The sequence below is a fragment of the Simochromis diagramma genome, unplaced genomic scaffold (genome assembly GCF_900408965.1).
Source record: "Simochromis diagramma unplaced genomic scaffold, fSimDia1.1 OVJJ01000618.1, whole genome shotgun sequence".
Lineage (NCBI taxonomy): Eukaryota > Metazoa > Chordata > Actinopteri > Cichliformes > Cichlidae > Simochromis > Simochromis diagramma.
This window is the reverse complement of record NW_024387423.1, coordinates 9236103-9261188: the sequence shown is the minus strand read 5'-3', so window position 1 is coordinate 9261188 and position 25086 is coordinate 9236103. Positions and strand designations below refer to the sequence as shown.

The 25086-nt window shown below is 43.1% G+C and overlaps 1 protein-coding gene across 2 annotated transcripts in view; it reads right to left on the bottom strand.

Annotated features, from left to right (window-relative positions):
* The window catches only part of LOC120722185 (nuclear factor of activated T-cells, cytoplasmic 1-like), a 59364-nt gene extending 34679 nt beyond the window's left edge, over positions 1–24685 (bottom strand). Inside the window, exons 1-7 of one of the 2 annotated variants that reach the window (XM_040013065.1) lie at positions 24111–24685; positions 22129–22543; positions 19258–20350; positions 17143–17302; positions 8533–8735; positions 4021–4193; positions 2925–3065 (exon numbers count right to left, since the gene is read on the bottom strand). In XM_040013065.1, the coding sequence (XP_039868999.1) occupies positions 2925–3065; positions 4021–4193; positions 8533–8735; positions 17143–17302; positions 19258–20350; positions 22129–22228 (1870 nt within the window). In that variant the 5' untranslated portion in view covers positions 22229–22543; positions 24111–24685. The remainder of the gene's footprint in view (positions 1–2924; positions 3066–4020; positions 4194–8532; positions 8736–17142; positions 17303–19257; positions 20351–22128; positions 22544–24110) is intronic. The other variant, XM_040013064.1, reaches the window with a different exon arrangement.
* Positions 24686–25086: the final 401 nt, after the last annotated feature.

The following is a 25086-nucleotide window of genomic DNA, read 5'->3' as shown; positions in this document are numbered from 1 at the left end:
CAGGGAATCCTTTGTGGATGACTCACTGCAAACACTTCCTACCGAACAACGCAAACAGGCCCGCAGGCTAGCAGCCGCAGCGGGTACACAACAACAAACACACACACACATACTGTACACACGTGAATGCACCGGTTTGCATCAGTTATCCTGTGGGTGATGAAGTGGAGCAGTGGGGATGGACATGGCATCTAAAAAGTAGAAGTAATTATTTTTCAAGGTGCATTAAGGTTTCCCACAGTGGCAACAGCTATGAGCTCTGCTCATTTGATACTGCGGATGTCTCACGGGGGGACAGACAGACAATCAAAACAACAGAGAAGGAGAGGAAGGTTAAAGTCGACAAACAGAGCGGCGCTATGTTTTAAGAGTACATGTGGGTCTGATTTATTTATTTATGCTGTTGTACGAAACAATCATTTGCTCTTAGATGTATTACTGTGTATTCACGGCATAATATTTTGCTCCTTGTACAGAAGATAATGCCAGTGGCCACATGTGCCAAGGATTTTCTAAAGACTACTGGATGTCTGTGTGTCACTGGTGTCCTCATTTAACCACAAACTGCAAACAGCAAATCTCTCAAATGTTGATGGCATCAAGTAACAGAGCTCTGTAATTAATTGATATCTGTCTTTGTTGCGTTGGTGTTTTAGACAATTCAAAAACATCTGCGTGTATGCCAAAAACAGCTACAGCCTGCACAAAAAACCCCACAACAAATGGAAACAGTTAGAGAAGTAGATGTATTTATGATTTATAGCTCATTTGTGATAATAGGCTTTTGTGCTCTGTGTGATCTGCCCCCTCACTCCACTTGGAGGATTTTGACTGTATACAGTTATTCACACAAGTTGGATTGGTACTCCTAAAGCAGCCTGTTGCTCCTTAGGATTTGTGGAATTTTCTTGTAGGTGTTTATTGGAGTCAATTTTGGAGAGTGAGCAGCCGTCCTGACCTCTGATGGCAGCAACAGTAATGGCTGTCACCACTGAGGCAAAATCAGTGATTGGTGTTGTGCCACACAAAGGCCTTGGCTGTACGTACGCATGACTGTGTAAGCACATGTCTGCGAGTGGTAATTATTGCGGCGCAATGCTCTGTATTTCATGGATGCATTTAGTCATGAACTTTTCCAGAGGAAAATAAAACCAAAGTTATAGAATAATTCTGTAATATAATTATAATTTTATTGGTTTCTTTTTTCCTCATCCCAGTTTGGCCCTTCTAAATCAACAATCGGAGAAATCCTGAAGTCTAAAACTTCACGAAACAGCAGGATTCTCTGATTAAAATGCCAAAGGACAATCTTTTGCAGTATATTTAAGACATAAGTATTTTTCCGTGCTCATAGTTGCTCGTCCATAGTTGCCATTAGTGAGTGATGTGTGTGTTCCTGCTTGCGCACGTGTGTTTAGGGTGTGTAGGTCTTTCTGTAATGGGCTTTTTGACTTAGGAGACCCTGGAAATGGTGGGTCATTAAAGTTCACATAAAAGCAGACTAAGTAGTAGACAGACAACCTCCTTTTCGATCTCTCTCTCTCTCTCTCTTTCTCCCTTCTGGACACCACAGAGACGGAAAACAAACCACCGAGATGTCAATGGCAGCCACGAGCCCGGAGATCCCGCTAGCGTAGAGCTCCGCAGCTCCTAATGTCTTTAGCGGGTATCGGGGATAGAGGTGAGAAAAAATGAGGGATGAGGGAGAACAGAGGAAAAGAAGGAAACGGAATATCAAGGTAAAGAGAGTGGGGAAAGAACAGAAATACTACCAAGAAGGCAAAAGGTGTGCATGTATGGGCTTTCCTCTTCAAGGGATCCCCCACACCCCTCCATGACTAACTAAAACCAGGAGAAGGGATACCCCAAATTACCAAGTTCATCCACCTCTCCTTAACCCATTGCTGCTTCCTCCTTAAGCCCTTAGGTCCTTAAGAGTAGACCAATCAAACAAGCTAGGGGCAAGTAGGGAGAGATCCATGCAGTGAAGAGTAACAAAATCTTTCTTCCTTCCAATTTTGAGACTGAGTTTTATTTTTATAACCTTTTTGAGGAAAATAAGTAAATAAAGGATTCACTTTTTATTTCTGCGTTCACTGACCACTTGCTAACTTTTACGGCAGAAGTGTGAAGTGTTTTGGAAAGTGTGGGTTAACTGTGATAATCTTCAGCAATTTTGAAATTCATGGTTAATGAACTGGAAGACACAATTATCTCATTCTCACAACTTTGTTTATGTTGCTCCCTTGTCTTAGTTTGTGTGTTGCTCAGCAGCAGCAGCGGCAGCAGTCACGTCGTGCTTCAGCTGACTTCAGAGCTACTACTGCGCTTGACCTTTGTTTTGATTTATTGGGTGCAATCAAGGAAATGATCACAATCATTATTCAAACTGAAAACCTGATCACTAGTGTTTCTACTTTCACAACCCACCCACACAGGGGAGAAACATATGGCCAAAAAGTTTAGACCAAAAAAAAGAAAAAGAAAAAGAAAGAAATGGTTTCCGACAGCCGGCCAGGGTGAGCGTCTGGCAGAACAGGGCGGAAGAAAGAGTGACGGAAAGCAAGCGAGCGAAAGGGTTAACTGTCGAAAGCAGGGGGAGTCAGGGAGGTACGGATAGCGAGGGAAAGAGGGAAAGTGAGAGAAAGAGACGTTGCACATGCCCTGGTTGTGATTCATTCCTTAACTTGTGGCGAGCGCCGCTGAACAGGCAATGGAAACTTCAGCAAATGTAAATACGCTTTGGTTAAAAATATAGTGGCCTAATGCACACCACATGTGGCTCGCTGGCAAGTCTTGCTCTATTTTGACGGGAGGAGAGACTAAGAAAATGCAACTGATGAGAGTGGGGGAGAAAGAAAAGAAAGGGGTATTAAAAAGGGAAATTGAAATGCGGTAAACATGGCCCGGTGACTGCAGCTTACCCTGGGCCTTCTCCACGAATACCACCTTGGACTCGGGCAGGAAGTTGAGTCCGTTTAGAAGTATCATTTTGCCTCCCGTGGCAGGGCAACTGTCCATACTTTGCTTCTCGACCAAGGGAAGCTCTTGAGCCGAACGCTGGGCTGTTGAAAGAGACACACAAACACAGGTTTCAAAATGGTGCGCAAGATTACACTAATACACCGCCTGATCCCCAACTACCCCGGGAAGCACAAGCCCAGCTCACAGCCAGTAAAACAGCAGTTCTTGGTTAGGGAAACAGGCTTATCAACTTTATTATGATGATTTCATGACCCCCTAGCTAAGAGGTTTGCAGCCAACAGCTGCTCTTTAAATGACATTGAAAAAAAGGCGCACAAATGATCAAAACAATATTTTCATGGTTGTTATGGCCAACCACCTGCCTCTGCTTTGCATGAAGTGATGCCAGCAAGTCACCTCTGACCTGTAGAATTCGGTCACCACATTCACAGCCGTATAGATATACAGTATCACCTTGCATCTGTGGATCTTATTTATAAATCTGCGCTTTAAATAACTTTAAACTTCACATTTAAATATGATGCACCAACTCAGATTAACCTCCACTTTGGACCATAAACTATAACGCAAGCTCTGTCTCACAATCTGAGTCTAACTGGCTTCCTTGGGCGCAAATAACATCACACCCCTCATACACAAATGAATGACAAAGAGAACAGAGGTTTCTTTCAATGTGCTCACTCAACCGTGCCAAAAAGTGGGGCTGGCAAACGACCTTTGTGAAACCTGCGCTAATGGGGTAGTGTTACCAAAATAACTTGTGCATTCAGTCGTAAAATGTGAATTTAAGATAGATAGCACGTGTGTTTGGCATCGTGCACAATGCATCTATTGCTTTGGCAAAGACCTTTGATCAAATAAAGCTTATTGGGTGCAGATGCACTGAATTTGCTCCAGTAGGCAATAAAATAGTAGCTCACTTTATTGGACTACAACAATAGATGCCACCTGAGTGCAAAGCCAACAGAAAAGACATGCCAGGTTTTGTGTTTATTTCTGTGCGTGTGTTTGTCTGTGTGTGTGTGTAAGACTTACAGCATTCAATGGGGTTCGAAGTGGCCTGTAGGGACACGGTCCTGCCATTGGGTTGGTTGATGTGCACGCGAAACACAAGCCTCACACGTGTGTTTTTACGTCCGATGTCCGTTTCCCCTTTGCGAAGCTCAATGTCTGAATTACGCAGCTTCAGGATTCCCGCACAATCAATTCTAGAACGGAGAAAAGCACACGCACAATTGAAGACTATATCCCCGAGACAACATTACACAGGCAAAGGTGACGGAAAGGTGAAGTTCACTGTTTACTTTTTCCAAGCCAGAACAATTTCTATTACAGCATTTCAAGAAAGCACCAATTTCTTTCTCTTCTGTTCCACACCCTGAGTCACAGAGGGTAGCTTTCAACGGGATGCAAAAGCATGGAAAAGTGCGACCAAGGGTTGAAACAGGAGCCTATCTGATTTACTCTTGGCTGTGAAATCGAAAATAGCTGCTACGCATCGGGACCAGCAGTGAAGTCCCCACTGGTGTTACAGATCATGCACTGGAAGTTTATCAGAGCATGACTGTGTCATTATTAATCCAGCATGTCATCAAAGGAAAAGTTGGACATTAATGAGTTTGCATCACGGTTTTAAATGGCCAGAGTGGTCCAAGTATTCAGAGAAATCTGGACTGAGCGCACCATGGCTTACCAGTATCACACACGTTCTGTAGGAGTACACCGAGCCTGCCTTGTCCGTTCACACCATTCACTTCATGAGTTTTGGGTTTAAAACCGCTGTTAATCATTGCCACATGTGCTAATAGCCCCCTTTTTAAGCTGTCTCTCTTTATTTATTTCATTTCACAATTTGGGAGGTAAAGGTGTAGAGTTTCTTTCCCTTTTCTTAGTGGAAAAAGGGCATTCATTCGCAGGCATGGCCTTTCATAAATTTACATAAAACTAGTGTGGCTGGTAAAAAGTGAGAGAATACAGATGGGATATGGTTTGGCATTTAAATTATTTTACATGGTAGCTTTTTGGGAGCGATTCCTGGAACATGGTAAATGTCAGGTTTTATACCAATCCATTTTTCCCTTGACTTTGGTTTGTACAATTCAAAGAAAAGAAAAATAACAGATACAGTCATGCTGACTACCCGCTGCTTATCAGCACTGAAAAACGAGCAACATAAAGGATTGGTGTTTTGGTGTTCTAACTATCTTGCACTTTAACATAACATATGATGACAATTTGGCACTATCAGAAACTTAGGATGCCGTATGTCTGCTAACCAACCTATGGAAATCTAGATGAAATGATCGACTGACACTGAGGAAAAAGAAGATAACGAACCCAAACATATTAGACAGAGTTAAAATATGTTAAACCAAATCTTTTGGATTTTAAACAAACCCTTGTGGCAGTAGCAACCTTGTTTTTATGAAAAATCCTGCAGTGGTTGCAGATAGCATGGTAGGAAAGAGCGGAGGGACTGCAGATATTAGTCATAGCCTACAATTCCACAGGGATTATCAACATACAAACTTGATGTTTTGCCCAAATTTACTAGATCCACATCTGTAACTAGGTCAAGATGTAGTGACGGCAAAAAATAAATAAAAAAGCTGTAGCATACGACCTAAATCAGTTTCAAGCTCATCAAACTATTCAGTGAGCCCTTATCTACCAGCGACTGGGACGTTAAACGCACCATTTTCATCAGGAGAGAAACACTGCATTATAGAATTAAAGGCGATCACTCAAATGAACCATTACCTTTTAGCAGACAAGATGACCAAATGACAGCATATGAAAACCACCACAGATCCACTCAGAGTACGAGTCAAGGTTTCACAGCTTTCTACTAATATGCCACCAGTCTGTGGTTTTAAACAAGAGCAAGATGATGGGCATAATAAAGTTACTCTAGTCATAACCGTCATCCTCTTATGAACGCTTTCTCGCTTATTAGGTTATAGTAGTTAGAATCTGCAGAGGTGGTTGGTGTGCTTGAAGATAAAACATCTTAGAAGCGGAAAGGGAAAAAAAACAGATTGAAGCTTTCTGAAAGTTTGACTGCAGTTCTTGAGTGTCTGCATCCCACACAAATGATAGCTGGCGTGTGCACAGCGAGATGGATTCTGCATTATCAAGGCAACTTTTTAACAGCTTGGTGGAGAGAGAAAGTTAAAGACTTTTCTCCATCTTTCACTGTTTAGATAGTCAGGAAGAAATACAAAACTTTAACTCCTCTTCTTGTGCGCTGACAATAAAAAGAGAGAAAAAAAAAACTTCCTCTTGAACGTTTGGTTTGGTATAAAATCATAGCCTAGGGGACACATTAAGCAAAACAGGCCAACAGTATGCTTTAATATGCTACAATATGAAGGATATTGAGGTATTGTTGGAAATGATATTGTAATGTAATACAAATATTAAAATCATCTACGCTTTGCCAAAGAGGGCCACTGTCCGGTCAGGAAACTCTCATGTCCCATAAATCTTCATGATCCCCAACATTTATACAAACATGAACCTGTGTCATAGAGATGCATCACCTATATGCTTTTCATTTAAAAACACATACGCACTTAAAGTCTAAATGGTGACGAATAAACAGTAAGAGGTAATTGCCTTATGTAACCTGTGCTAAGATACAGTGGCTTTACCAACAACACACAGCTCTGGGCCACAGTCCAATAAATTCACTGCTGCCTAGTCTAAACGGAGCCCCAGGACAGGAGCTACTGCCTGGATACACTGCAGAGCAGAGCCATTGGCTTACTGAAAGTCTAGAGGGAGGAAGACAGAACCCGAGCCTGACTTTTCAGCCCTAGAAAACAGATGCTCTGCTCCTTTAGATGGAGCAAGTTTACATGTAAAACTACATCAAAAACATCGATTTTTTAATGCTATGAATAAATAGGTGATTAGTTTTTTTTTGTTTCATTCAGTACTTCTTCTATGCTGAGTTAAGCTGTAAATTTGGTCCACCTGCAGCACAGAATTTTAGACAGTGGTCCCCGTTTTTATGTTAATCAGTACAGATGGTAGAAGTTACCTGCAGTAAACTGTTTAAACTTGCCTTGCTCGTATCATCCAGCAGCTCGGTGACAAAGACTTAATCCTGGTCTCCACTGTAAGTCCGAATCACTAAACCCTCTCTTACTTTATTTTGACTTGACTCTAAAACATGTTTCACACTATTTTGGGTTTGAAACTTTTGATCAGATGTGATGAATCATCATCATGCCACCATGCTAAAGCAAACAACTTTCTATTATTTACCAATGTTAGATTAGGCCTATCTTTTCCCCTTCAGTGTCAAGATTAGTTCTTCATCCATCTTTTTTATTTTTTCTTTAACAGCCTCCAGACTTTCTCTAGAAATCCTGTGTTGCCCCAAAACCTCGTGGACTTAGTAGGCAAGTACAGCAAAACTTTGTCCTTGAGTCTGAACATTGAGGTCAGACACTTATGACACTTTTTGTCATTTAAAAAAAGCTATTTGTTTTTTTATCTCTTGGCTACACTGTTTATGTGACATATGTGATATGTGACACATGAAATAATTTATGTCCAGTTTAATTTCATAAAAATAAACCATTTTATGAACTTTTTACGGTGTAAAACGACTAAAATATAAGATGACCGGCCTAACTTAAACTTTACAGAGCAGATCTACTAGTTTCATTCATTAAAGTGAAAGACTACTGTTGCGCCAGCTGCTTCACGAATGACACTGACATATCTCTGTTCCAGAAGTTTCTGTTTGGTTATGGTGCAGTAGACGGCCACTGCTGTCCAGCAAATGACGATGTTGATTTTTCAGAAGACTTTCTGACCCATTAGAAAAACACAGGTGTGCATAAAGTGGCTTCCATGATGGTTGGATCCATTTTGTTGTTTTTTTGTTTTGTTTTTTCATTGTGCACGCCAGCCAGGTGGTCAAGGAACAATTGAAAATACAAAACTAACAATACAAAATACATTTCTAATTTTAAAATTGCTTATTTTAGTAGTAATCAGTTGACATTGCTAAATTGGTATCAGAATTGGCAGTTATGGTCTTAATACAAACAGGCCAATAAAGTTATTGTTTGCTTTGGGTACTGCAGGCTACATGAATGTGACTAATTGCCCTCCAAGCCCAAATCATTCTTTTCACCAGACTTGTTAGTTCAGTTGGGATGTTCTAATTCGCCTCATATATTTGTCTCGGTGGAATATGTTGACCAAGCCAAGTGTAACGGGACCACATTATTCTGGTGGATCACAGCACTCCAAGTGCAAGCCTCAAACTGGCCATATCCACACTGAGCCGAATTAAAGCACCCATGAACTCGGCGCTTGCTTTTTCTTTAACGTGTGTGCATCTCTTGGGGTAAAAGCATGGAACTCAAATTTGAAGGCCTGTTTTGAAGTGAAAGCTCAAGAATATTTATCAATAAGCATTCTCATCCTATAGAGATATAACAAAGAGAAAGGTGCAGAAAGAAAGAGATTGTGCACATTTCTGCTTGTGTTTTGAAGTTAATGGAAGAAAGCGTGGATAGCACTCACATAGCTCTCATGTTATTCTCAGGCAGCAGAGGGATCTCCAGAATTTTGGTGTTGGATTGCATGACTTCATGGCTGGCGGTGGAGACGGTTTTGCCCGTGATGCGGTGGACCTGGTAGAAGGCATGTGGTCGCAGGAGGCGGTCGTCTGCGGTCCCTATGAACAGCTGCAGGGTGAGCGGCTCGCTTTCCATGTAGCCATAAAGCTGGCAAGAGAACAAAGAGACCCAGGTAAAAGGCAACATCAGGTTTTAAGACCTCCATCTCAGGCAACCCCTCATTTAGGAAATCGAGACTGGACGCACATTAGCAACTGTTAAAGGAACCTTTATTGATAGCTTTGACCAGGCAGAAGAGCTGTGAACATGAGCTCTTTTTCATTGTTTGTTTTTTTCTGGTTAATTGGAGGCTCTCTCTCAGTGGTCTGCTGTTCTTTTCTACATTCCTTTAGGAAGAGAAATCAAAAGATTTTTTATTGTTTCTGGGTGTTTGAGCAGGAAACACAGAGACAAAGACTGATAAAAGTTTCACAGCTGATACTTAAGGAGATGACTGGGAAAATGTTTCCAGTATAACGGAGGGCATCAAATAGATGAAATCAAAACTCAAACTCTTACTTAAACTGTTCAAAATAAAGAAATAAACAGTACAAATCAATGGTTTTTCTGTGACGATTATCAACACACAGTTAGCTATTAAACTTATTAAAACTTTACGCCTGAATGCTCATGAAGCAGGGAGTGCAGACGTGTTCCAGCCCCTTTACCTTTGGGCAGTTATGAACATGCATTATGATTTCCATTAAAGAGCGCAGACTGTGTCCCACTGTGATGAAAGAGACTCCTGTATCAGAACCACCACTTCAAACAACTACCACTTCCTCTAGCAGCCTGCCATTAGCCGCTACTGCTTAGCTAATAAAAAGATCAAATCTTCAAAAAAAGGAAAAATAATCCATGCCTGTGCACACTGTTGAATTTGGGTTCAAATGTACTTCAAATATAAACTGTAACTGCCAATTTAAATTCAATGTCCCGGTATAATTTTCTGTCTGTGTCTAAAGTAACATCATTCGATCATTTAACCAAGTGTGTAATGGCTCAAAAACATTCAAATGCAGGCAATGCTTTAAATTCCAAGATGTGGTGAAGGGCAACTGATACTTTGTGAATGATTTCTGACCAGAATAATCCACTAACCAAGTTATTTCTAGCGTGGCCGAGTCTTAACACCATAGACCTCCCAGGATATAGTTTCTCTTTGTAATGCAAATTGTTCCTATGGCTTAGAAATCTCTCCAAACCTAAACACTATCAAGAAGCCGCTGAATCCATCTGGTATACATAAAACCCCAAAAAGCCTAACTTCTGATCGGGTGGACCTCCACAGATCCACCCAGGTGGCTACTTGACCGCATGTGACGTTTACTGTGAGGGATCAGTTACTTAAGACCAAGGCTCAACAAGCCATGACCATCTGAAAAATCCCACAAATTGGTCAATTACTCCAGCGCACCGCTTCAGACCAATTTTGTTTGAGCTCCATCCGAGTGAAAACAGTGGTAACGTCAAATGGAATAAAAGACCCCTGTTGTTTATCTAACAGACTGAGTCATATAATGAAATGAAGACCACATGTAACCTATGACATAATCTGATTAATGGGTTTATAATTACCTTTGAGAGGGCAGGCAGGAATTGGGGGGGTGGGGGGTGGTGTAAAGAAGAGCAAGACTGGTATAAGACTGGAAAGTTATTTTGAACCTGATTGGGTGTCTGTGGAAATTAGTACCACAGTGTCATCGACACCTAAGGCCTTTGATTTGAGAGCAGATTTGTCTGGATACAGTATCAAAAGTCATTTGGTCTCATAATAAAGACAAGGATTAAATGGCCTTGGTCAGCACTTGATGACAGCTCTGCTGGATGCAAGACAAGGCAGAGGATGTGCTCTTTGTGGTCTCTGTTACACAATTTTCATTATTAATTATCTTGAATAGGAATAGAATATGACCAGTCACGGGAATAGATTATATATCCATATGCTTCAATAACCTAAGCACCGGTGGTTATCTGGCTTGGTCTTTGATTCAGATATCGAGGGAGTGCGGAGGGAGTGGTAAGACTAAGGCTGTCATTCATCTCCAGTTCCAACCATCATATTTTTTCTCTTGAGCTCCCCATAGTGTCTCTAGCAGCTGTCTTGACCTGGAGCTAGTCACACATGCTAGTCATCAGTGAGTTAGGCCGAGGTCAGGAGCTTCTTGAAGTCTTGGCATCTCAAGGGACCACTTCATCTATAGAGTGATCTCATCGGCAGACGCTGTTCCCTTGTTATATTTTACTTATGGTGTCACCAGAAGTAATTATCCATAGCCACACATGCTACCAGTTACGGGCGCATTGAATCAGAGGAGGGCCACGGTGGAGCATGAGGTACAAATCTGAAACATCGGAGCGTTAAATTGCATGACGTTGCCTTGTGATTTAATAAAACGCTGGCAGTCGCACTACAAACCCGTGTCATCTGCGGCGATGGACTTCTTTGGATTTCTCTTTGACCTCCAAAACATTACCTCAGCCGCCACGTGGCGAGGGCCACAAAAGAAGCGGGAGGTAGAGGAGGTTCTCGCTCCTCTCATCCTGCTGTAGCGCACGGCAATGGCGGCGGCATCCTCGCTCAAAAGGAGGAAGTGATTAATGAGGTCAGGTAGTCCTCGTGGTGACGCTGCTCTTCCCAGCAGCAAACGAAGGCAGCGTGATCCCCCCTGAGCGACCTCACTCAATACCTTTACCATATGTGCTCCCCTGACCCTCTCGCTACAGTCTCCCCCCATCCCACTCCTTCACCTCTGCTAAACTCCTGCGATGCTCCCTCAACTGCACGCCACACGCACAGTGAAAAATTCACTTCTTCATTTTATTCTCAAAGTGGGAATTAAGACAGGGGGAGTCAAGACTGTGTAGACAGAACTTAAACACCTGCGACCTCAGCTTTGCATTTGTGTCTGACGCTGTCTGTGAGAGAGACACTAATTTTGACCAGATGAGCTTCTTCTTGCTGTAAAATATGGCCCATCGGGCTGAACGCTCACTATATGTTTATTTTGAGATCATTCACTGAAACCAGTCTTACATTGAGGCAGTTGTTCGCGGTGCCAGCTTTTGCCACTGTGTCAGCTTGTTGTATGAAACGATTTCTGAGAGCCGACGCTCAAGTAAAACATCGCGACCATGGCAGCTGAGGCATTAATTGCATAATAGCGTGCAGCTGTATTGTCTAGGTCAGTTGTGATGATAAATAGAGAAGAGGAGGGCACATTCTGGGTGCTCACCGCCATTCAGCTCCCATCTGCCTTTGGGTCTTCTCAGCTCCATCAGCAATACAGAAAGCTTTAGTCCTTGGGAGACAGCCCCAGTTTATTTCTTTTCTTTCTTCCCCCCCATTTTCTTATTTGCTTCACTCAATGAAAGTCACATGTGATCAAATAGCGACAGAGGGTGTTTTTATTCCAATAAATATAATGTATTTTTCACAGTGGATTTTATCCTTCAGCTTCTTTAGTAAAAGTGACATTCTTAATGCTGCTGCAACCATTCAAAGTGGGGATTTGAACATTTAAAGTTTAATAATGACTTGGTGGTAAATTAGATTTGTCTGGCCTGGCTAGAAATTGAGTGTGAATACACTTCACAGGCCCCGCAGTGAAGGCTGCCTTCTATCCCTCTGTGGTGATTTCATCACCGCCTGGAGAAATGTCATGACTCGTAGAAGTCCACGTGGCGCAGAGAATCGGGGGGGGAGAGGGAGAAGACAACTGGAAGCAGCAGAGGAGGGGTTGAGGGGGGAGGAGAACTACAACAGCAGATGCAGGCTTTTTCCCATTATCACGCTCTCCTCTCTGTCAAGTGCTGACACACTCACACCAGCCAGCCTTTGCTGTACCCAATTAGACGTACACTCATCCACGCTGTCTCTCCTTCCAGACTTTACTCCATCGCCCCCCTGACCCTCTAATGTCTCCCGTGTCTCATATTGAATGCATAACGCAACATATGCAATCCTTTAATGTGCACTGTTTCCATGGCTTCACATGCTGCAACTTTTATAAGCAACCAAACAGCTATATCCTTTAAAGTTTTAATTTTTTTTACTAATACTTCGAGTATTGAGGGTGTAGCTTTGAGCACAGGCCCATGTCTAGACTAATAAAGGTCCAAATTTTATGTCAAATAACATTGTTTTAAATTTTGATTTTATCAGCCATTCATAAGACCCATCATTAAAGCCTACAGAAAATTTGTGCAGGATGAAGCACAGATCACTGCTATGCCCCTAAGTAGCCAGATTACCCACTCTTATCTTACCTCATAAATCTGCGGTTTGGTTGTCACCTCAAACCAGTGAAAACGATGTACACATCCCTCAACTTTTTCCACTTGTTATTAACTTGTAATTAGTGGCAGCCCAATACCAGTGTAAGGGAAACCCCGCAGATGGAGAACCACAATTTGAGAGTGGCATAAATGCCCCTTTGGGCAGCAAATAATAGCCTTGACTAAGCTCTAACAGCACTACAGGGTACACCAATCCTTTTGAATATCAAACATAAGGCAGCGGTAGATTTAATGAGCAATTAGCAGCTACAGTATGGAGTGCTGTAGATCAGGGTGTTCTTCTTTTGAGACATTACGCAGCCAGCAAGGACCAGATCCCAAGGTGAAACCGCACATGCGAAAAACCCGAGCACGTGTTTGCTTAAGTCTTTCATGTCATCATGGCGGAAATATACTGCAAATTTGATGTGCATTACATAAAGTTGCAGAGGAAGAGAGATGAGTATTAAGTCACGCACACGTTAATAGGGATGATGGCCACATCCTGAAATTACACATGTGTGTTACTGCTTTAAACTTAATGAGAAAGTGCATGTATGTGTGTGGGGGGTGAAAGCCTTACAGGCCAGTGATTATCCTATATGAATTAGCCATAAGCAATTCTGCTCTGTGTGCTGCAGGACAGGTTTAATTCTCCACAGGTGTTGTTTGCTGTTACCAAGGGCCTGGCGGATGTCTGTTTTCCTGTCTGTGGTTGAACTTGAAAGCTGTTGCAACATCTTGATCTCAACTCATGTTAGATCGGTCACTCTATTGTCAATGAAAACTTTACAATTGCAGTTGTCTTTTTTAAATGGTCTGCTCAGTTAAAAGAAGAAACAAACAACCAAATAAATCAGTGTTGCGGTTATATTTTAAGTAAAGGTAGACCAGGTTGTTGGTTTTTCCTGAGCACGGCGTCAGACATTAAACACAGCTGTGGTAAAGCAAGGGGGAGAGTCTGGAAGAGTGTGAGAGGAACTGTTAGAGTACCCTAGATCCCCTTAATGGTGTTGTGGTCTGATGCAGTAAGTAAAGTGGAAAAGCAGCAGCGGGGGTCACAGAGTGGACCGGTGATGAGAGAGGGGGTTAAAAGGCTGGAGATGCAGAGGAGAGGAGGTAGGGTTGGTGTCTGACTTCAGAATAGATGACCTTGATTTGGAATGGAAACTGATGAGACGAGTTGGTGCAAATGGTGAAAGGCTAGGGAGTCATGGTAAGCCAGGGTTTTCATTGGCGTATGACTGGAGCAAAGACCTTCCATTCTCTGTGCAACCACCCATCACATAAACACCTCTGTGTGTCAAGGAAAAACAAGACAGCAGTAAATGTGCACACGAGCGTCTTGGTTTCACTGTATATTAGCCGCTCTCTCTACGGAGTACTTTGTCAGTGTGGAACCTGTGTATCCCTGTATGTTTTTCATCATCTTGCTGTTTTTTCTTTTCTTTTTTTTGGGTGGGGGGTTCATCCAGAACTGCTTTCCAACACACATGTCACGATTGCTCATAGCACGTGTGTCTGATCATCCATGACCTAAAAAAACAATAGAGTTGTAGATGGCTGGGTTTTAACCGAGGTAGGCCTGCTGGTGTGGATTTGGGAGATGGTTGAAGGATGAACGGTTCACAGGGAGTGACAGCCTCGGGCCCACCAGGGAGGCAGAGAGGCACCGGTGCATGGAAAGAGGAGGTGGCCTCTGATGGGTACTGACTCCCGTGCACCACTGTCATGCTTAGCCAACCTCAGGGCTACTCAGGTCCTAATCAGCAGGATACAGAGCATCTCTTGGGGCAGGCAAGCCAAGCCACAGCTGCCTGGTGACTCCCTCTGCCCCTTCTCTTTCCTTCTCTCCAGTCTCAAGAATCATGAAGAACACACACACACACACACACTGCCTTAGCTTCTTCCTACACTCGTGCCCTTGTGTCATTATTGACTCATTCTCCTTGACTGCACTTCACCCATCCAGTGCCTGCCACTCATTACCTCAGGGCACTGGGGACTACACCACGCGCCCTATCCTCCGAGATTGTAACAACACAATTTCTTCACATCACCACAACAAAGACAAAGGGAGTGCCTAGGAGTAAAAAAGTCAGGTTTTCAAAAAAACAAAAAAAAAAAAACACCACATTTTTCTTCTATCCTTTACCCTCCAGCATGTACACATGATTGCCTAATCCTCATAGATTCATCTTCCTGCCAACTGCCATGCTCGGAGTGGTTTCCACTGTTATGAAACCCTCAAGATATCCCAATTGACTGCACAGGCAATATCGGGGTCATAAATCACTCCTCACCAAGAAAAGAAAATGTGAGGTATGTGAGCAAGCAAGCAGGTGTGATGGAAAAGCATCTGTCATCGTATTTTCATATAATATTTGGTCAGGGCGCTCAGCGAGGGTTGGGAATATCCTCAGAATGTTGGCGCTAAATGGGCGATTTTAAATAACAGAATCAAATCATGAGCGTGAATATTGACAGGGCCACGTGTAAAGACACTCAGGAGTGTTATTTATGAGTTCCTATTCGGCCCCCGAGAGAGAGCAAGTCAGAAAGTGACGTGACCTAAAATCAAAACGAGCCTGAGTCTGCTGGGCCTCTTACTGTAGCACAGTGAACTGTGAGGGGTAAAGTGTTGATTCACCTGCATGTTGATATTCAAAGGCTTGTAAAGAAGCGGAATAATTACCTGTATTTACAGAAAAAACCTGCAGGTTGACAGGCGTCTTTATAACACAACATTGGCCAACAGCTGTCAAATGCATTTGACATTGTGCAGACCAGAGTGTGCTGACAACATCTATTTACAAAATAGCTGCGGCGCTAACAACATTTAAAGCTAAGGATGGACCACCAATTAAACTTTATAGTTCCAGGAACTTTTTGTGTGTGTTTTTTTAGGCTTGCAGAGTCTAGCTGCATGGAAAGCAGGCTATCTGCCATCTAAAACCATTCAATCCCCTCTCTGACAGAGCCAGCAAATATTCATATAGTTAGTAGGATAGATACAGTTTAAATGCAAATAAGCTGCTTCAAAGACAAGTTTACCTTAAGGACATGCACACACGACTAAATCCCCACCTTGTGTAAACTGAGATGTCAGCACAGCGTGATGACAGCGGAGCTGAGAAAGGAGCTCTGTGCTGTGCCGCTGGTGAGACTGACGTGTGCTCCTTAAGTGTTTGCCAAATACAATAGCGAGGAGCGACGCTTCTCCTCCAGTCAGCATGCACTGCTGCTGGTCAGAGTGACTTATTACAGCAGCAGATTCACTGTCAGCTTTAGGGAACATTTAAAAACGCAGCATACAAGAAAATGCTGAGATATACCGCCTGCAGTGTGCAAGTGCTGCACAGCTGCTGTCAGAAGTTACAAGAAAGGCCTGCATTTTTTTAAGCTAGCTGACTAGTTAGACAAATTTAATTATTTTTTTTTTTTATCTCTGTGCATGTGGTTTGTGTGTAGAATAGAGTGACCTCATCCGTAATGCCATTTTATAATCTTTGGTTGTGTAATGACATATAAAATGATCTGTAAGTGCAGAAGCTCCATCCATCTGCTCTTCAAAGCAGCAAATGGGAGGTAAGAGAGCTCAAAAGCAGAGGGAAGTTAGCTAAAACAGCTTGATTCATATACTGAGTAAGCTGGGGGGCCGTACCAGGGTTCACTGCCTGTGAATCTTGCAAATCCATTTTAGTAGTGGCTAGAGCTGAAAGTCATCATAATAGATCCATTTTAATCTTAACAGATAGAGGCACTGTGCTCAAATCACACTCATTATTCCAATATTTGGAATCTGATTTGCCAAAAACAGCATTAAAAGATTACTGTAGCTAATCATTTCTGGATGGTTTGAGCAGCAGTCGCATACAGTAGTTTGTATTTAAACACAGTCTAACCAACCAAATCTGATTTCGTTGAGAGAGAAAAAAAAAAGAAAAAAGCAAACGAACATCAACGTTGTGACTAATGAAAGAAATGTCAGGGCTGTGTTGACTTTGCTCTGTGACTACATGCTGTCATAAAATAAGCAACAGCCAGACGTTCATGTCACCAGATTGGCGTTGGATAGAAAACTGCTGTTAATCAGCATGCACTTGTTACCTCTCAGGCTGTAATGACAGCAAATTATTGCACAGTCTAAAACTACAAAGCTAACTTTGTCTCTGGGTAAATACAAAAGTGCACAGCAGCAGCATTTGTTGTTTGAACATTAGTGCTGGCAGCATACCTGTACCACAGGGTGTCCTCCAGACAAGGCCTTCACGGCTCCTCGGCTCCCCTCAGTCTCATAATGGGCCCTGTGGTGGGACTTTGGCTGCACTTCTATCTGTAGGTTGTAAGGGCCGGAGCAGGATGGAAGCTGCCAGTCAAGTGCTGGCAAAGATGGGCTGTAATTACATGACACATTGATTGTTATTAGGTGAGAATAACACTATGTATCATTCCCACCTTTCAACAGGATAGTGAATTCACATTTACACGGTCCAAAGATTTTGCCTTTCTGGGCTAAAACCCCCAGTGTCTGGCTTTTTCTTTCCTGAAAGAACAGTGAGTTATACGTTTCCACTTTGCTTGGAACAAATAAATGAAGACATATGGCAAATGATTGTCTTTTTATGTACATTCTGTTTTCTCTATTTTGGTTTTCATCTAATTTGCCAAAGTATGAACTACCATATTTTTTTTTCCTCCAAGGATCCAGAAATCTGAATCTAAACTAAACTTGCTTTAAATTAGCCTGAAATTGGGACACTTTGTTGTAATCCAACTGGCTTGAGCCCTCTCCATTTCATCATGGTCTCTAATCTAATCAATTGAAGTCATCCCCCGACTGCGTGTAATTCCTTGGGTCTGGGTAATAATTAGTGGCCCCCGCTTCCCCCCCCTTTTTTTTTTCTTTTTGTGAAAAATAAATGAGAGACAAATGTGCCCTGGTTAGAGCGCAGCATGTTTTGCATTATGGTGTGGCAGGTGGAAAAAGACGCAGCGAGTTAAGAAAGTGACAGTAGGAGGAAAGACAGTTCTGGGGCACAAAAACAAATCTCTCACCGCCTGGCAGTCAGGCAGCTTTTTTAACACACACACACACACACACACACACACACACACACACACACACACACACACACACACATACATACATACATATATATATATATATATATATATATATATATGTATATGTATGTATATATAATTCCATTTTAAATTGATAACTGTAAAATTCTAAAATACAAAAAGCTGGTGTTGAAGACAATGGTGTTATGGAACAATGTCAGCCACACACCTTGCCTGGGAGCATGATATCTCTTTCTCAGAGCTACAGCTGGCCTCCCTCAACATCATTGTTCTCCTGATGGGGAGTCAAAGCTTCCCATGTGAACACCGTGGAGATATCTAAACCAAAACAAACATGTGCAAGACAATATTTCTCTTTGCCGGATGCCTGGTAAACGCAAACCCCTGACCTGAAGAGTGGCTCGACTGAAACCAATCTCTGGCATCTTTGTGGAACTTGCGGGCTGTTTGTTGACCCAAAATGAACTGATTTCCCCCCGCAGGACTTTATCTGCCTATTCAGTGCATGACATCACTTTAGCTACACAGAGAAAAGATGGGCCGATGGCGCGACAAACCAGTGGAGCGCGCCGGCTGATTAACTCACAGGCTGCTTCCCCTTCAGCCAGCCCTGTCACCATTGCTTCCTGTTGCTCAGTATCTTAATCAAACACTTGATTTCCGACAGGAAAGTGTGTTATTGGCTTAAGGGGGGGGGGGAAAAATGCCACAAGGGAACAAAAAGAAAAAAAACCCCGCTTTGCTCAATTGACAAAAATCAATACTATTGTTCAGTGCAAGAGTCTATTTGTCTGAGTGTGTGCATGTGTGACTGTATTCGTTGTTATATTTGTGTGAGGGTTGCGATGGCAACGGCGGCACATGCATGCTGGGCAACTCCTCAATGTGAAATACGATTTATGAAATAGTTCTGATCTTCAAAGGGAACTCCTTTGGAAGTGAAGGGCGTGTAAATTGGAGTCTCTGCTTTTTGAAGATTGAAAACTAAAACCATCTTGTCCTCACAATAAATAAAAAACATTATAAATGTGGGGGAAAAGAGAACAATGGAGAAATGGAATTGATGAAATGTGATGAATTGTAATATGTAGAAAATCCTGACCCTCAGACCAAGCGTTAGGATCATAATTCTGTCTTAAGCAGAGACACGTAGACAATTTTCTTTTGGCAAAATTGCTGGCTGTTTCAATTTCTGAACATTTAGACTGTACTTGATAGAGAATTACTAAATTTATTTGAGACAGCAGGAGCTGGTTCAGCCTACCTGAGGTAAGGCTTGGGTTTAGACCAGGAGTATGGGTGCTGAGGCACATCCAGGAACCCCCCACAGTAGCTCTCCTTCTTGAGGGCCAGGCGGGAGGGGTAGTCCTCGTGGCAGAGCTCTCCATCAGGACCAAGCTCCTCGCCTCCAGGTTCCACCTTCAGACTCATGGAGGCTGAGTGGTCCAGCATCGTCTTCCGCGTCTTGACTGGGATTCCCTCCCCCATGTCTACCACCCCATCTGTGGTTAGAGCATTGATTGCAGCCACGATGGCAGAGTTGGTGTACTGGTTGGTGTTGGCAAGCCAGTTATCATCCGTAACGCTGACCCTGGGGGAGCCATGTGGAGAGGGTGTCGCTGACTGGTTGGGTGAGCAGGGCGTTTGATGGTAGGAGGTGCCGTTGAAGCTGTACTTTCTCTTCCCCATGCTGCCACCGCTGCCTCCACCGCCTCCACTGTAGGAAGGGGAGTTTGGTCTAGAGCCACGAGGTTGTGCCGGCCAGCCTTCCTCAGCCACGGCTCCAATTTGAGGGGAGGTGGATGGTGAATTGTGAGGGGACCCTGCGGGGCCACTGGCATGTGGGCATGACAGAAGCATGGATGATCCTCGGGGAGAAACACAGGGGGACTGCCAGGGGGAGTTCTGCGGGGAGTTGTCGTAGTTATAGAACCCTGACTCATAGGATGACGCCTCAGAGTTGCAGCTGCGTGACGAAATGCTGCTGGCAGGGCTGAGGCAGCTGGGATCACGGTACCCCTCTGCATTGGGGAGCGTCAGTGTGACAATGGAGTTGACCCCCCGTTTGACGATGTGGTCCTCACTGCTGCTCTCTTCAACCTCATCCTCAGGGTACTGGCTGTAGGCAGTGATCTCAATGCGGGGGCTTTCCAGGGCTGGAGCACCATTGGGTCTCAAGCTGTGCGGCAGATAATAACCTGATGCTGCATGATTGTCACTGCTGTATCCCGTCTGGTGGCAAGAGGAAACTGAGATGACTGGACTGGACTGTAAGGTATGGTACTGAGTGGCCAGACAGGGGCTGCCCATACCCAGAGGAAGAGACAGGCTGACGTTTGGTGTGTAGCTGTATGCATCTGAAAAAATAAGAAGTATATTTAAGAAACAGAGAATCACAAATATGTGTTACTTTCCAGAGCAAAGTTCAGAATGTAAAAAAATGATATTCCCATACAACTAAATTGCATTTTTAAAACAAGCATAGCATTAGTTCTGGCAGGCCTTGGAGTGAAGCTCAGTGGTCTCAAAGCCAAACAGCCCATATCAGAGGATAGCTAAGTTAATTCCCATCTTATTGGGAAATCTCAAATAGAACATGTTATTTAAACTACCTCATCTTGCATAAAGTCGCAGCTGCCTGTGAAGTCACTTTGCAAAGCCACCTCTGCCTCAGCCCCTCCATTTCAGTCTATACAATCTAATTCTGATGTATTCATGCTCCCTCTCAGTTGTGTCTGTCCCTGCTGCTGTTGTCACTGTTGTTTCTCCCAGAGGTTTCTTCCTCTAAAGAGGGAGTTTTTCCTTCCCACTGTCGCCGAGTGCTTGCTCAAAGGAGTTTGTCTGATTGTTGGCATTTCTCTTTATTATTACAGAGTCTTTACTTTATGATATTAAAAGCTTTGAGGTGACTGTTGTTTTGATTTGGTGCTATACAAATAAAATTGAATTGAATTTGTCATGTTTTGCAATGTTAACCAGTCTTCTGAAATACCACAGGGATAAATGCAAAACTTCTTGGTAAAAAAATAAACTGAGAAAACATGTTGTAGAAAAAAATTTATTTGTGAAACACACTATGACTAAACATAATTTTGGAGAAAACTATAGCCTAACTGCGAGGGAATGTAATTTCTAGAACTGGTCACATTTAAGAACAATACCCCTACACAAATCTCTCCAGTATGTTTTTCAGATTCTGACTAGCCCACTTCTTTATAAACATCTGGAGAAGCTTAGCAATCATCTCAAAGCGGTTACTGTATGAGGCTGCTGTGTAGTCGCAAGTCGAGCAGCCACTCTGTTTGTTTGATCAGTTCATCTAAGGCTTTATTTGGCACACCCTGCTGTCATATGTACTCTACAGGAATTCCTCCAGCAGCACTGATGGATGCTTTATTTGATTGATTGCATCACTCACTGAGTGAATTAGGCCCTCCCCTGTGGAAAACTGACAGCACTCTCGCATCGCTCTGAGCATGTGATTAAGTCAAGGAGAGTTTGCTTTTGCGCTACACACAGATACACCACCGGTACACACATAAACAGAGGACAAGTGCAGGCAGGTACATAAGGAAATCACGTCCAGTGCAACAATATAGAGCCCAGATAGCTTGGAAGGCAGGCATGCCTCTTCAGTTAGCCTTGACACGGGTGGCTGCTGTGTCAACAGTTGTAAACCTCACGCCTGCCTTTTATTGATAACGTCAATGAGGGTAAAAATAGCTACAGAAATAAAACCATTCAGTCTGAAACCCAGCAAAGGGCATTCCCCTCTCTGAACCATTCGATATTTGTTAACCACAATACTGCGTATCACATGAAATGACAGATCTGTCACACAACATAAAATATGTGGGTAGGCAAGGTAAAATTAGCTTATGAGAGTCTATTTTCAGAGGTAGTAACACTACGTGCGCAGGACATGTTTAATATTCCAGGAGATGCGCATGTATTGTGACAGAAACCCAAACTAAATTGAAGTCGTCCTTTTGAAAACTATAAGAGACACTTATTCACTAAATCTACAGACTTGGAAAAGTTACTTTTTATACGGGGTTAGAAGAGGCTAAATGTCAAACCCCTTTAGAGCCTACTTCACAGAATTACAATGTCATAATAGCAGATCAGTACGCACCTTTCTCCCCTTCCTTCTGGACACCTTGGCTGTACTCAAAAATGTAGTTGAAATCAAACTCTTGCTCTTCATGCTGAAAACTCATTTCTGCACCACTCATCGTAGTCTTTCAAAGTAAGGGCGAGTGAGCATTCAGCTCAGTCTTCGCCGATGCTCTTTTTCTCTGGTTTGAACAGATGATAATCTCCTGCCCACTCTAGCCCTTGTGACACACCTCCTCAGTTCAGGCCTGACTGACTTTGCTTACAGTTGCGGCTGTTTTTTTTTTTCCCCTTCCTTTTGAATGTGTGTGATCAGTGCACTGCGCTGCAGCACACTTCACTTCTTCTAACACCCACTCAAACACACCAGGGCTTTCACTCTTGTTTGCTGCATGATCTTGAAACTTGGCTTTTCCGGGTGACACGCATCACAACTGCCGAATAACAAAATTGGGAAAGCAGATCAGATTTTGTTGGGGTGAAGCGAGTAAAAGAGAAATCAAAATGAGTCACTAACAAGAGGCAGTGCCTCCCCGGTTGTTTGCAATGTGCTGAAAATGCAGTGCAAGCAGATTTAATTTGAAAACACAAATTATAGCGTGCTCTCTTTGCACTCCCCAATTTTTTTCCAATTATGCTATTGTGATCAAAACACATTCTCTCCCTACAACCAAACTAGCCTGACTAAAGAATGGACGGGTTTATCCGCAGGCATTGTGGTCTAGGCTGGGCTAAGAGTGACGGGACCTCATAGAGAGATAGGTGGTCGCCCACAAAAGTCATCTGCAGCCTCTGGAACTAAGAACTCTGGGGCCACTTATCGCACATGGCTGAGTATGAGCTATGGCAGAACACCAGCATGGTCTGTGTGTGTGTGTTTGTGTGTGTCTGTGTGCTCGCGTTTGAGTGTCTGCGTGTCTGAGTTTATGTGTGACACTAAAGCAGCCCTCGCCACACTGCTGGAGCTGTGTGTGGTTAAGCACGTCTCCTTGTCAAGCAAGCTACCCCAGCATCCCTGCATGCACAGATCACAGTGCTCCCTCTTACTCACAAACACATGTATATACACGCACATCTGTTACAAATTATAAAGCTTAGTATCAAGGGACTGAACTGAATAATAATACCGCCTGCACCCGTCCCTCTCTAACCTCAGAGACAAAATTAAATTCCTGAAATCCACCAAAAGCCAGTGATATCACCACTATGAATTAAGGCTATAAGTGACTTGTGATCAGATTTTGCCCTCTCACTCTGAATCACAAAGCTATAAATAGAGAGTTTGCTTTTGATTGCATGGGAAAGCAAATAATATTTAGCAGCCTCTGGGCTATCTGACCCTGAACTTTAACATCTCACTTGGCTCATTTGGAGAAAAAATTCAATTTTTATTTATTTATTTTTTTTAAAAAAGGAAGTAAAGTAGAGAAATTGACATGAATATCTTAACAAAGACCGCAGGTGACAGCAACAGTGTAACCCCCATCATATTTCACTGCACATAATGAGAAGCACCTGCAAAGATAGCTGGAGACACCTAATGGTGTGCATGTAAACTGAGCTTATCTGCTTCTTGTGTATTACTTGCGTGCTATTTTGTGCGTTGTTTTTTTAAATAGAACAAGGGGAGGTAAATCGTGACACCATCAAAAAGGCCAAAACGTTTCTTTAGAATTTGATATTTTTAGCTTGTTATAATTAAACATATTTACCAAAACAAACGCTTAGACAATAATTTAAGACGTCTATAAATTTGCAAACGTAAAATATGAGGGTATAATGCAGTGACAGCTCTCAGTAATCTTATCTCACAGAAGGATTAACCCCGAGTTTGCCCTGATGCGCTCTCCATTTTTGCATTAACTGCAGCACCTGGTGTCAATACATCTTTAAATAAAAAAAAAAAAAAAACAGCTAAAGCGAGGTAATACATATGTATACATATATGTATGTATATAGGGGTACAGTGCTGGTGATGCGCAGTCATGTAGGGTTCTTTACCTTCTTCTGCAGACTTCATATCGGCGGCGAGAGAAGTAAGTAACTGGAGTCCTCGCTCCTTGCCGGTTGCTGCTCCAAAGCTGAACTTGGAAGTGACGCTCAGGCAAAAGGTATCCTGCATTCAACAAGCGATGTGCAACTTTCACCGGCTGCGAGGCTGTAATGTGCAACGAGAGTATTCAAAACACCACTGATTCTCTAGACAAACCACTAAACAGGAGCATATTTCGCAAAAAGACTCGTTGGAAATCGAGTGTACAACTTTGAACCACACGGCGATGGACTGCGCACCAAAGGAAACGGGAACAGGGGGTTAGGAGAGGCGCGCAGGTACGGCTGGTTGAGGTGAGTTTTGCTCTCTTCGACCCAATGAAGGTTTTAAAGAATGTCCACAGGTCTGTGACGCAGAGCGGTTTGTCGGAGGGGCCGGCTCCGGTGCTTTTAAAGTTGGAAAACACCCTCCGTCCTCCCGTCAGTGCGCCGCCCATTGAGGGTTGACGCTGCCGGCTTCTGCAACCTCCTGGACCGCCTGATGATGTCTTTCATCCTGGGATCCCAGCGGAGGAGGTGGGAGGTGTGGTGTGTGTGTTTGTGTGCCTGTGTGTGCTTGTGTGTGTGTGTGTGTGTGTGTGTGTGCGTGTAAGAGAGAGAGAGAGTGAAAGAGAATGAAAGCCCACACACAAGGTTAACGTTGTGTCAACAAGAGGTCCGTTCTTCACATTTTTATGATAAAATTAGCCAACAAAACAATCGCAGCGAGTATTCATTTCCTTCAGCTGCTGGAGGCTCAGATTGTTTTCGAGGGATTTCAGAAGTTTTCTTCTTCTTACTTAAATGCCACTGTAGCCCCTCTTATCAGCAAACCACATTGGGTAGTTCTCCACTGTTATCTGTCATGACGACACACAGTCTTTGTTCCATGTTTTTCTATGGATAAACTTGCTTTACTTGTGAGATGTTACCTAAGTTTGGGTAG